Raw genomic sequence first — 14,773 nt, 5'->3', positions numbered from 1 at the left:
AAAATTAAAAAATCGCAACATCAGCCACTTCAGGTATTCCTAAAACATCTCAATAGCCATCGACAACGGTAGTTAATGTTGTATGCCGAATACCGAAAAACGACGAAATGGAAGGTCGCGAATTGAATTTCAAAATGATGTTACACATCAATTTGCTGTTTCTTGGTTTCAGTTCCTAGAGTACAAATATTGGGGTACTTAAGCATTTTACCCAGCTTTCCAAAAACCGACATCTTGAAAAATCTAGACTTACTTATCAACTAGGCCTTCCTTCTTCCTTACTGGTTATCCCTTTCTTTCCTTTCAATTCTATGACCATCAGCCCTGTACAAAGTGAACGTATACCTACACACTTAGATTTTATTGCCGACAACTCAACAGCTGATAAACTCAGCGAAATGCTCTACAAGTTCTCGGCAGACTTTTTAAGAACTTCGGCAAACGAAACGTCAATACTTGCTGGTTTACGGTAAATCAATAGATTTGCTGAATGTTCGTCGAAATATATTGCTGACATTCGTTAAAAATATCGCCGAGCTCAATCAGCTGTTGGGGAGTTTGCCGAGATAAATTAAGTGTGTATTTTTCTTGTCAACCACCGCGATCCTAAGCGTCAGGTTTTTAACAGTTAAACTGTTTTCTGAATGTACCTTTCTCGTTAGTTCTCTTTCAAAGTTATTTTTCTCAAATGAATTATTGCATTTAAAACGGCTATCAATGTTACTAGCTCGTTTATATTATTTACATTTTTATATCTGTAATCGATTGAAAAAATGGCAATGGAGAAAAACAGGAATTGAATGAAATGCGGAAAAAACCTCATAGAATATAAGGAATATGACATAGTGATGCAGTGTAGTGACTAACATTAACATAGGTAACCTGAACGATTTTGGTCCGAGAAAGGTAGAAGTACTGCATAATTTAATTTTGCTGAAACTAATTTTCCTTGCCAGCGGAGGCAGTTGACAGTGCTAATTTAGGATTAGCCAGCCGGAAGCTGGATAAATCCATCTCAAGCTCATTAGCTACCGCGAGTGTCCTTCCGGGTTGAAACCAGGTCAATAGCCGACAACGCGCACTGTCCTGCGGGTGAAAAGTACGGTGGTTGGCTTCTTAATGGATGAGAGAAGGTCGAGTTGTCAGGTTAATTATGGATTACGGAGCTGACGCACGTGACTTGGGTTGAATTAGATTAGGTAAATCGTGTTGCTCGGTTGATGGCGACGACGGATGGTGGGGGGTAATGTGGGTGGATACTGGATAGGAGCTTCAAGTTTTTGAAAATCGTCTGCACGTCCTTGCGTTGCTGTGCATTTGCAGGTGACAACTGTTTATTTTATGTATTTCATTCCTCATAATGAAGAGTATTTGACAGATGAATTAAACTGAGAGAAAACTTACCCGTAATCTCCTGGATGTCAGTATCTGTTTGCACGTGATAGGATGAATGATGGCAAAGTATCGCTCCATGCATATCACCACCAGAATGAATATCGATGCCGTGTAGCTCAGCGAGTGCACAAACTGGTACATTTTGCACAGAAAGTCACCGAACACCCAGCTGGGAGCGAGAAGTAGTGAGTGAGATAATGCAAAAGAAAACAAAATTAATTAAATACTCAGGAGACGTATAGAAACATGACACATTGCAGTGCGAAATTGGAGGTTATAAATGTCGCCACAGGATAGACGGAGACTTTTAACTCTGCAGGAGGTAGATTTATCAACAAGGGATCTACTTTAATTTAATTTGGTTGCTGTTAGCTCAATTATTTTGACTAAAAAAGTCGTTTGAACACAGAAATCGCTTAGTGGATACTGTCTTCTCAAAGAGTTTATACTTTTTGCTAGTGCTCACTAGAAACACGTATCTGTGTGATGTAAACAGTACGAATGGAATTCGTAGCTATGACTGGTAATTCGCGTAATGCACAAGTGCTTCTTAACTACTTTTTTGATTAATTTTTCATCAGTATAAAAAAAATTAAAATACATTAGTGTAACGTTCAAATATCCACTAACGTTGAAATAGCGTAACTCAATTCAACCTAACAGTTCCAGAGATTCCCGTGCTTGTAATCGAACGAAAACAACAATGAGAGTTATTTTCTAGATGGTTCAGCTGGGTAACGACGATTAGCGGTTAATCATTTCTCCAGTATCAATAACTAGTATTCTTACGGAGAAGTAAGGGTAGTTTTATTGCTCCCGTTTAAATTGACGGTGTTTTCCGAGCATGCGAACGTGCAAAGTACGAGAGCGTTTTTTACGTACCCACGTGCACATCGATAAATTGGAAAGCTTATTCAATTAGGTGTAATTTTGTTACGAATGTAATTTCCTGCAATCCGGTGAATATCGGTGGGGTTCACACGAAAAACGACGTGCACGAAAGTTAAATTTTTCACCGCTTTACTTCTTTCAAAAGCGACTCCACCTTCGCTTAGAAGAGACAAAACATGCAAGATAAGGTTTTTTATTCGTTTTTATTTAGGACGTAGCTGTTAAATCATTGCATATAATGCGAAATCTAACAAAGTATATAAAAAGATTAGTTTACATAGCTAATTAATCGAAGCTCAGAACTCTGTTTTGAAACCTAGAACTCTGAGTCAAAAACACTATATAATATAGTGTTTGAAAATTAATTCTACTCTAGGTTAGAAAGCAACAGGGATGGTACCCGAAAACTGTGAAGGACTTCTTTGAAGAGCCCAAAAGTTTCCTACCAAACTTACCTTTCGATCAGATAGATGGTGAGATTTTGCATCACGCAAAACACTCCGACGCAGAGATCCGCCACAGCCAGGTTCGCCAGGAAAAAGTTCGTAATGGAGCGCAAACGCCGTGACAGCGTCACCACGAGGATAACAAGTAGATTGCCTGTGAAAATCGAAGAAGCAAAAACGAAGGGATCAATGGCTCTCCCTTGGCTAAAAATAAAGCTTCAATAGTTCATGCCGAATGCGGGAGAAAAGAGCTTTCCCTTAATGCGTATGTTATCAGGGCACTTATCTACAGAATTGATTGATTGATGATGTAGTAATTGAACTATGAATGGAATTATTTCTATTAATTTCACATTTAGCTAGAAATGCACAGCAGGTAAAAGTATCAACACTTGAATATTGATTGGCTGCTTCATCACCTCATTATGCATAAATCATACGGAAATTATATGCTTTTAACTTATAAAATTCTAGTGTTACACATACTTTTTAAACTTTTGTTGAGAACAGTTTACACAGAGAGCGCTCAAAGTTATTTGCTTTACCGAGGGAATGCTTGTTTAAGTTCAGCATTGCCTGTGAGGAAACGATGGAGCGATGAAACAATTCACTGCTGAGAAGATAAAGTTTTGCATAACTCCAGAGACACCATTGCACAAATTTTTCATGAATCGTTTACGATGGATTGTTGACAGTACCATCAGCAGTGACATTCACAGTTTTCCCTGGTCTATTTGAATCTTGAAACTTGTTTATTCTTCGTATTGAAATGAATCTGGAGCATGGATGAGCTAATAATAATACGTTTGTTGATTCCATTGTCGATGCGGTTCGCAGGAAAATTCCGATGAAGGCAACAGTTTTGTTATTCAGTTTGTTATGGTGAGGCAGAAAACCGATTACATAATGTAATTACAGAGTTTGACCAGAATAAATTTAGTTATATAGATCGGTTTTTATCAACAAATGCATATATATTGGCAATCTTTAATAATCTTTAAAACAACACCGGAATAACTGACAATTGGCAGCATATCCGACGTGCGATCAAGAGAATTGCATACTACAGACGGCTATTTAATCCAATACTGCATATAATACTTAAATGAAAAGTCGGTTATAAAACAACGGAAGTCCTATCAAAAAATTTACATACCAATCTTAATTGTAGCAATTTGAATTTTTCGCTACTTGTTTCTTACCTAGAGGAATAAAAATACTTGCGACCTTCTAAAGGCAGTTTCCGGTGCTGGAAGGTACCATCCGGTAACTAAAGATACAATGTTATTTTCTGATAGAACTGTGAAAAAATGGATATTAAGGAGCTTTTAGATTATAGGTTCCGCAGGGAAAGCGCGGCTATTATGAGGCTCTGTCGAGCCTTGGATGTGGATTAAATAAACGCAACTGTATAATACTAAACAACATTGTGATAATTGCGTTTTTGTTTTAGGTTGCTATTCTTTTCCACGTTACGCGATTATTACAGCCGAAGTGAGGCGAAATGTATGTATTCTGGTGAGACTTCCGTGATGAAATCGACAGGAATGATGCATATGGTACATGCTCCTGTGGTTCTATATATTTTTCTCCGAGTTTATAAATACAAGCTGCAGTTGATTACCCCCAACGCAGGGCCAAATGACCGTTGTTGGGGTTAAAGTCCCTCTAATAGAAATCAGTCAATCAATCACCGTCAACGCAAAAAAAAAAATTATGGTAATTGTTGTTATTCTACTGGTTTTACTGTGCGCTTTGAGCAAATTATGTGATCCATGAAATTAATCACAGAGAATATTTAATGTTTCACAAAGCATAATTAAAAAAATAAAACGTCATAACTTATAATCATCAGAGATTTTGCCCGTTATGTGTCCGACAAAAAAGCAAAGATTTTTCGGGGTCAACGGACTTAAGCATGGGTTTATTCTCAGGCTCCCCACTAACCTTTCGTTTTCGTTAAACTCTGCAAAACTTCTGGAAAATATAAATCTTTCTTGCAATAAAAGTGGCCTGAGGAACATTCATTCGAAACCTCTCCAGGGAATTGTAATTGGCGATAATATTGACCGGAGGCAGTGAGATAAAGAAATGTGAATAATCATGTCGCTTACTCTTAATCAGTGCTGATAAAAGTCATTTTCCCCAGCAAAATTCTTCGAAAATTAGAGCCAATCATTTTCAATTTTCACTTCCAATGATCGCAGCACTCTTTCAGATACACTAGATTTTCGTCCTAGTAACGTGCTGTTATACTCAGATGAAATAGATCGCGCGCATCGTTCACGGTGACGGAATAAAATTTGACGACAAATCCAGCCAAATGATCTTCACTTCACAATGAAAAAGAAAAACAAACAGTCCACTCAACCAAAATGAACCTCACCGAAACACTTTTTCACTGACACTGACCGATGCCTTGACAATCTTCGTTAACTGATAAACTGACTTTGTTGTCTTGCTTCCATCGCATGAAATATAATGAGGTGTTTTGACAGTTCACTTCCATGCAAAAAGCGGGAAGGGAGAACTCTGAAAGGATTGTAAAAAAATTACGTTTATGGATGCTTTTTTTCACTTTCACTCAAGAGTGTCAACAAATATCAACCCTGCTCTTAATAGTGATAATGCTGATAATAGAAGTGCGGAATACAGAAAACACCCAGCGATATCACTAAAGATCAATGTTTCTGGTCGGAATGATAAGTTCATACGAAAAAAAATCATTATTGACTGAGGTGAACCATAAAATTTCGTCTTATGAAATCTGAAAAGCTTGCCATCGAGCATATGTGTGTGCCATAAAAACATCTATTACTATAAATTTCAACCTTTTTAGTTTCAACCTTTTACTTCATTCGATAAATTATAGGAGATTTCTAGAGAAACATTGTAAAAGGTCCTATCTGCTTTGATCGATTTTTCAATCACCAAAACAGATCAAACACCTTTTATGGCACGTTGTTTGCACAAGTTGATAGCGGAGGGATCATTCTAGCCTTCTGAACGAAAACCACGCTTCGGAGAGTTACTAAAGCTGAGTTATTACTTTTGATACTTTTTGATACCTTTTGAAATGTTTATCTAGATATGTGGCAAATCGAGGTGAATTCGATCATCCATGAAACGCTTCAATGAAATATTTCAATTTTATTTATTGCACAACGTCAAAAATTAGATTAAGAATTAAGACATCTGCGATTTCTGTAAACCTTGATGGAAATAAAATTCAATGAGCTTCTATCAGATTATACTTAGCTCTGCGAATTCGGTTTATCTTAAAGTTATTTCACTTTGAGTAGATTCAATAAACTTTTGGCACTTCGAAATTTTTATAGTTTTTATAGAGCCTCGTCATCAGGACAAAAAGTAATGAGAAAATGGTGGAGGTGAAATTTTTTTTTTCATTTACCATTCTATCACTTCGTTCACGATCGTTCACTGGTTACTACGTTAACCGGCCACTGTCCGAGTAGGTATCACCTAAAAAAAAAGTGAACTGACAGATTTTTTGTAATTCTGAAGTAGAAACCTCGGAACACTTCCTGTGCTAATGCAGCGCATAAATTCAGCAAAGGCTGCGTTTGAAAAAGGTGTCCTTACGCCAAACGAGATAACTAATGAAGGTAAGGAACTTTATCAAAGAATTCATACCTTCTTGGGGTGAAATGCAAAGTCTGGGTGTGACTATCAGTGATACCCATAGAGATGGAACGCACTGACAGTGCATATAAAGTAACGCGGAGTACACCATATAGGCTCCTACAGAAAAAAATTAAAAATAGTAGAATGGTGGTAACCAAGACACGACCGCATAGTTGACGTAGGACCACAATAATTTTATAATTTTATTTAGAAGCTATGTTTGATTTGAGCTCGTTTTACTTTTGTAGTTTGCTTGATTTGTTTTAACCAATTTAAGCTCAACATCTTCCAAATGGAAGGTGTTTTGTTTCGGTGGTAATATCAAGTATCTAGGTCGTCAGCCCAAATTCAACAAGCGACACCTCAAACGACTTGGAACTAAACTAGTTCATTGGTGGCCATTTCTACTGTTAAGGTCGTCTTTGACCATTTAAAAAGTCAAAAAAGTCATGAAAAAAACCGTTCATTATTGGCATGGTTCGATTTTGGCAACAGAAAAAATTCTGAGGTGTTGCCAAAATCGAACGGGGTCTGTATTTTGATTATTTCTTTGCAGCACTCTATCTTAGAAGAAAAAATATTCTCTTTAACATTCACAATGGTCCAGAAACCAAGTTTAGGAGAAAAGCTCTATAGCAATGTTTTAGAAAAAAACTTTATTTTACAAAGTTACTTAAAATTATTGGAGCTATAAAATTGTAAAACAAGGTTTTCTATCTACAAAAGTAAAAAAGTTAGATACTTGATTTTCCCTTAAATTTGGTTTCTGGGCCATTGATGAATACCTTTCATTCTAATACAGCGAATTTTCTTTAATGCGCGAAAAGGCAACCTTCTATAAAATATTTAATTGAGTACGATTTAGTAGAAATTAAACTTCCTTCTATATCTATTTGTCTTGTTGAAGTTGGCTCACTCACCGATCACAAAGCGGCAAAGATGTCACATAAATTTTTTTCCTGTAATTACAAGCTCGTGGAAAAAATATCGATAACGAATTACAGTTTTAGTAGAAAATGTATATTCACAGAAAATTTGAAATTAACATCGAATTTTATGAACATGTTAACATTCAATTCAGGTCAATTGAAACATTTTATCAGTATACAGGATCAATCAGAAAAAAATTTGATCAGTTTCAAGATACCAAAGAACAACGAAGATACCATATTTGAAAGTTATATGTCCGTTATCTTCGAAAATAAACTGAGCTAGAGTGATGCACAACATCAGCCTCAGCAATTAATGTTTGCATAGCGTTGTTCAATTACAAGTAAGGTTATGGAAAGTAATATTTTCTTGCAAATGCTATTCAAAAAAATTTCAATTGAAAAATACAAACACTAACGTCGGAACTCTAATATGAAGATGAAATGAATTTGGTTTTTCTCTAAACCGCCACCGCGTGATGCAACTAGTATTGTCATATTGGACTAAATTCATTTAGCTAGTAAAATATAATCATCAGTACAGCTCGTTTAACTACATATTCAAAGATCTGTACGGTGCATTTTGGTTTTCTATTGTCTTTTAAATACCTTATATTTAGTTATTTAAATAAATCGAAAAAAAGGCAGAGTGTAGAGTTCAAAAATAAACAACGCATTTTGTTGTCCCCGGCGGCGCAGCCTATTTTGCGACATCCGAAAAATCATATTGAATTCTGATATTTGCTGCTATACGAAACAAGAAGAAGAAGAAGACGATTCAAACGGCAATTCGATTGTGTTCCACGCCTCACTGCGAGTCAACAGCGGCAATGTAGTTTTCACTTGGCTTGACTGCACACAAATGAATATCGAGTTTTTCTGCACTGATAGACGACGAGTAACCAGCGCTCTGTTCATACATTGCTCGGTGCAGTACTATTGCCTGTGCCATCATATTATCCTTCAAGACATCAGTTTCATTAACATTAACATATTTGTTAACAGCACAACGTAAAACTGTCTGGTAGTGGAGGTGGTTACGAACTTTCCGAAAAAGCTTTACCTTCAAGACATCAATTCAGTCTAGGCTGATGGAAGCTAACATTAGTTGACCTATTGGGACGGGGAGATTCTGTCAAATTTTTTTTGCCACTGCTATACAGGATATCACTGCAGGCAGTTGGTGTCTATTCATGAAGTCTGTGCTAGGCGTGCTCGCATATGATTGGTACATTGTTGGTGAACATTCGACCTTGAAACTTTTATTCAATTTTCACTGTTTAACAATGAAGTGATAATGAAAATTGAAGAATCACAAAATTGTCCATCATTTTATCAATCCAACGACATATCGATTATTGTGGTCCATCATGTGGTTACATCAGTATAACCGTTTGAAATGTTTCATTCCGTCGTTACATCTTGGTTTTAGTTTTCGCGGAATGTATCTCGGTATAGTGCGGTTGGACGTAGTCCTACGTCAAAAATTCCATAACTTTCACTTATAACTTTTCTCAATACGTAGATACGTACAGTATGCAAAAAAGTTAATCCACCCCTCCCCCTCAACAATTCTCATTTTCTTCGTTTTTCTAGTGAAAACCAGGTTAATAATTTGAGTGTTCCTCTAGGATTTAATTATTTATGTTTATTTATCCCATTGTCATTCTTTCTTGAGATTTCATTAGCTGCATTATGAAAAAGGGTAAAAAATTCACCGAAAATTTTATCCACCCCAAACCAACATTCAAGTGTGTTCAAAATTGGAAGTTTTTTGTTGCCAAATGCCCAAAAAAGCACAAATGCTGATCAACTTCCGAAATTTAATTATTGAATGTCGCATAACTGGCGAAAGCTTCCGTAATATTGCCGATATTATCCAGTTTCACAAAGTTACGTTTGCTAGAATTGTACAGTTAACTTAGATTAGCTTAGTTCTGACTGCATAGGTCAGTAGTTGCTACTTCGTGATGGGTCCAAGCCACTCAAGATACACAAAGAATAAACTGAAAGAACGACTAGGAGTGGAAATTCCTTCTCACTGTGCAACATTCAATGAACCGATTTTTAATACACTAAAAACAGCGCCGGCCACATCCTTACAGTCAGGTGGGGATATCGTCGGTATCGTGCAACACCGGCACAACTCGAAGTTTTTCCATTTTGAAATTTTGATGTCAAACGATGTCAAATACGGTTTTGTTTTATTTCATGAACACTTGTTTTAAAATTCACAAAAAATAAGTTAGGGTAACTGTTCCTTTAATCATCTCATTAAGCCGATGTTCACGAAGAATGCACGAATTAAACTCCACATTTTCACGAAATTATTCGACAAATAACCAAAATGCGCTAACATGCTCTTATGGAATTGCTCAGCATTGGAAATCTGGTAAACTTAGCTAGCTTCATCCTGAAATTTGTAAGCTATTATTCACAACGTTTCCATATTCATCTCAAAAGTTAAATCACTGCTCAATTATTCATCTCACGACACCCCCATATTCAACTTTCTGTTAATCATGAATGAATCACACTTTTATGAATGATCGTAGCCGCAAACCGTCGTAGTAGGTTACCTAGTTATCCGCTGTAGTTGTTAACGTGCAAAATTGGTTACCTAGGTAACCACTGCAGTGCTGTCGATTTATGTCAATTATGTCGGAATAATGCAATCTTTCAGTATGATATTTTCGTATTAACAGAAACTGATTTGGCAAGTTTCATCATTTCATCTCATATATTTCTGCAAATCGAAGCTTGTTTTTGGAAATCTGAGGTGAACATTTCAAAAATTATAGTATTCTTAGTGTAGTGAGTTTGTTTAGTAAATAAAATAAAAAGTGGTCCACTAATGATGAAAAAACTTTGGTTGGTTGCTGAACGAGTCCCGTTGTTGCCGTATAGAGAAATGCGCGGATTTTGTTTTCTGAGATAGTGGATTTAAAAAAATGTGTTTTCATGTGCAGATACCTGACTATAATATCAAATTTAGAGCTTTTAAGGGAGTTTTTCACTTTCATAAGTGATATGACCATTTTTTAATTGGAATAATGTAACAATATAGATATATATATTTTTTAATTCTCGCTTATTTACCGTCGGTCTAGTTCCGCCACTGTTATTGTGCCAATCACCGAAACCCGGGGAGGTGACTACACCCAGGACCCTAACTCACGACCCGTTGATTAACGGACCGGCGATGGAATATATCTGGAATATATCTGTTTTCATATATAAATACGATTTCACTTCTTTAGAAGTGTTAGTAACAGTTTGCATTTTGTGAAGATAAATAAAGTGAAAATAGAATACACCAAACCCAAGTGCTGTAAACCCTTTCCTGATCATCGGTACTCATCAAGCTTACGTAAATTAAACGAAAACGTTATTGCAAAATTAAAAATATTGAACTGTCAAGCTCATTCTAATACGTCTTTATCGATTAGTGATTCGTGCAGATTATATTGTATCGAAGTGAAAGATGAATTTGATCTCGAAGAGCATCCACACAATTCATTCATGGAACCATCAACATCAGGATGTGGAAGAAACATTCTACCGACGGAGTTGCAACCATCTGCATCTGTATACGAATTGGCGGAGATACCATCAATCGTATCATCATATTCTCAAGAAAGAATTCAAAAAGAATACTCCAGAACACAGAAAATTGAGTTATTCAACAAAGGCCTAGCTGGAATCAACGTTTCACCGATATCACTGGCAAAGCTCAATCAGGAAAAATATCCTAAAAAAAGTATCTGAACATTACTGACGGTATAAGAAAAAATATTTTCGATTTTGATGTTGAAGATGACCTAGATTTATTGAAACGTAAAGCGAGAGACTTCGACGAGATGATTTTGCAGTTAAAAGAAAATATTTACTGCGTCCGAATGCTCGAGGGAAGATAAAGTAAGAATACTTTCGGTTGTACCGAAATCTTGGAACCAACAAAAGGTAACAGAAAAGTTTGAAACAACGAAATACATTGTGAAACAGGCTCGGCGCATATCAGAGGTTAGTGGAATATTGGCTATTCCTGACGTGAGGCTTGGACATGGATTGCCCCTGGAAGTAAAAAACGAGGTATAGCAGGGCTATGACAGTGACCAGGTCAGTTGAGCCATGCCAGGGCAAAGGGACTACGTTTCAGTGAGAAAAGATGGCAAGCGACAGCATGTGCGACTCCTAATGTATTCAATTCGTGAGGATTACGCTTATTTTAAAGATATCAGCAAAACTGATATTGGGTTGACTTCTTTTAGAGTTTTGAAACCTAAGCTTTGTAAATTACTTGGAAGCTCAGGATCTCATAATATTTGTGTTTGTACTGATCACGAGAATACTGAATTGATGATACACAGTCTAAAGAAATATTCATTCCAAAATGATTCTAAATTTTACTTTGAACAACTATTGTGTAGCTCAACTACACGATCCAAATATTGTTATCTCCCCAAATGTGAACATGGCCCAAGCCGTTTAGATTTTGAAAACAGTATTTTCAAAGAACTTGAGGAACGTTGTGAGAGAGAAATACCTTTCGAACATCGCTTTGATTGTAACAGATCGATGTAATATAGAGACACTTGTGAAACCAATTGATGAATTTGTATCTTATTTTTGTGAAAAGTTGGAAAAGTTGGTAACCCACGATCACATAAAAACTCAACAGTCGACTTACATGAGAGAAGCAAAAAATAATTTGAAAGATGGTGAAGTTCTTATAGTGTGTGATTTCTCAGAGCTCTTTTCTTGAGAACCGTTCGCCAAATCGTCTTGTTGTCAAAGAATGAATTGTATATTTTTGATCAAGCATTCCAATGAACGTAAGGTTTTTGCTGGAGAACCACGGACAAATTAAGAAAAACGTGTATTTTCCTAAATTTTAATAATTTTCCGAGCTTAAATTAGAAATAACTCGAAAACCAATGCCTTTAGAATGTTAACTACCAAGCGCTTTTTGATTTAAAGTGACTCTCTGCATCTTTTAAAATTATCAGAATAAATTTTTTTGAAAAATGTTTGAATTAGAATTTTTATAAAAAAAAAACAATCTACCATAAAAAAAAAATATTTTTCATTCCTCCATCCTGGACTTTTTTTTTCAAAAGTTGCGTTTTAACGTCTAGTTTATTTAAAATAAAATTCAACTGTTTTTTTTTAAATTGAAATTTAATGTTTTTTTTGAATTTTCTTTGATCAAAAAAAATTATAGTTCTTAAAAGAACCGATTCCATAATCTTCAGCTCGAAATGTGTGCTACAGAATGCTAATGATCACACCACCACCGGTAGCATTGAATATTTTGTTGGCCGCGCATAAAATTTGCTCTCCGCTGTTCTCCTCAAAATATACAGAACAACAACAGAACGAACAGAACGCTGATGATCGCACCAACGGTTGCTTTGAATATTTTTCTTGGCCGCTCATAATAAAATTTGCTCTCCGCTGTGCCCTCCAGTAGCTGTGCTAGCAAAATATCCTGCAGCGAACGATGGTACCTAACTGTTGCTGCCGTATGCAAAATAAAGGTAACATGCTCCGCAGTGCCGGGAAGTTGACTCGTATGCAGCTCTCGTTTCTGAATTTCGCGTACCTTTAACAGCTGCACTGCACTCGCTATTGTGTAACAAACTAAACTGAAGCTGAATTTTCTTCACGCAGTCTTTTGTATCGAGTTCAGAGTAGATTTTTGCCATTAGGGCGTGGCCACGCAGCTTAGACAAAGACAAACAAACCAAAACACTTTGTTGAGTCAAAATATGTAGGCATTGGAATTTATTTCGTCCATGTTATTGTTATCTGTGCTCGGGAAGCAAACCAATAACGAGGGAAATGTATGGGAAAGCTTGACCTTGGAACTTTTCACCTTTCTCCACCATTAAGCAGTAAAGCAACAATGTTGAACATTATATCAAACAATTGTTACACATTTTATCTATACACCGACATGTAAATGACTAGGATGCATTAAGTCGTTCGCTTGCTATAGTCGTTTGAATTCTGACGGAGCATTTGCCAGTTTCATTTTCAATTTCACAAAATGTAATCTAGTATAGAAAACAAAGACGTAGTCCTACGTCAAAAAAAAAAACAGCAGGAAAAAAACCCGATATTGCAATCCACACACATATAATTTTCCTGTATTGTTAGTGCAGCGTAAGATAGGGCGTCGAATATTTATTACCGGGTATGAGTTCGAATATCAATACATAACAAAATCGAAACAATAATTTGTACTTATCTTACTAAATCTACTGAAATTGTTGCATATTCTAGCGACTCTACAGCAACCACTCACACCAAACGCACTAGTTTCAGCAAAAAAAAACTGATGAATAAAAAAACACTTGAAATTTAAACTTTTACTAAGCAAGAATTCAGAATTCACACGTGCTGCCAGAGTCTCCTCCGGTCGCTAGGATTAGCCTTCATAAGAATGATCTTAATGACAGAGTAGCACTCAAGAAGCCATGGTTGTTCGCAAAAAAATATCAAAAATAGATTGAATTGGGCTCTGGACTACATATCAAGGACCAGTGAAGACTGGAATAAGGTGATTTTGCAGACGAGATGAAAGTAATGCTATTTGGGTCTGATGGTATCGCAAGAAAATGGCGGCGTAACTCACCACCGCCATGCTAGACGGTAGGCCGTAAACTTTTTTTTTTTACATTAGCCGGTCCGTCACAATTTTCTTGTTATACCATCAGGCTCGAAGAGCATTACTTTGAGTTTCTTCTGCAGGAGAGTTATGGTGTAGGGATCCTCGGCTACATCTGGCGTTGAAGTACTTGCGTACTAGCGTCTGCACAAAAACTAAAGTTAGGGTGCAGATATATGTTACAACAAGACGAAGATCCGAAGCACACCTCAAAGCTGGTTTGACAATGGTTCAAAGAAAAGCGTATCAAGCTTATGGAGTGGCCGACACAGACTCCCGACCTTGCTCCGAAAGAGTATCTCTGCATCATTTTGAAAAATGAGTTGGTCACTCGAAACATAGAGCCAGAAGGGTGGATATACTATTTTTGCGTTGTTTTTCAACTTTTTTCAACATTATGTCTCAAATGCAAGAGAATTATTTTTTTTTTATTTGGAACTCACCTGAAGTTGTTTTGTTTTCAATACAAATAATAATAAACTGAACAACAACTAGCCGTGTACTAATTTTCTGATGTTTTTTTTTTGCGTGGAAATATTTTTTACATAATGTATTTCAACTCCGACATGGGTGCGTGACATTACCATGGTGACTCCTGGTTGGACAGTTACGGCCGTTTTGTTTGGTTTTGCACTTTCATTTTATGATTTTTCTAGCTTTTCTTGTACGTTTTGGTATAATAATCAAAGGAGTATGAGAGAAAATCACGTTCACAGACTTTACGGATTTCCCATTTGGAATGAATAGAAAATGTATAACAAAAAATTAGGATATTCTGGCTTTTGTTTTTGATT

At 36.3% G+C, this 14,773-nt stretch overlaps 1 protein-coding gene across 3 annotated transcripts in view; it reads right to left on the bottom strand.

Moving 5' to 3' along the window:
• Positions 1-14,773, bottom strand: part of LOC129726868 (trissin receptor) — a 223,055-nt gene that overhangs the window by 63,443 nt on the left and 144,839 nt on the right. For all 3 annotated transcript variants that reach the window (XM_055684042.1, XM_055684045.1, XM_055684044.1), the window contains 2 exons: positions 2,742-2,886; positions 1,405-1,564 (listed from right to left, as the gene is read on the bottom strand). In XM_055684042.1, coding sequence (XP_055540017.1) covers positions 1,405-1,564; positions 2,742-2,886 — 305 coding nt within the window. The remainder of the gene's footprint in view (positions 1-1,404; positions 1,565-2,741; positions 2,887-14,773) is intronic.

This window comes from Wyeomyia smithii, chromosome 3 (genome assembly GCF_029784165.1).
Source record: "Wyeomyia smithii strain HCP4-BCI-WySm-NY-G18 chromosome 3, ASM2978416v1, whole genome shotgun sequence".
Lineage (NCBI taxonomy): Eukaryota > Metazoa > Arthropoda > Insecta > Diptera > Culicidae > Wyeomyia > Wyeomyia smithii.
The sequence above is the reverse complement of the archived record's forward strand: the minus strand, read 5'-3'. Positions and strand labels throughout refer to the sequence as shown.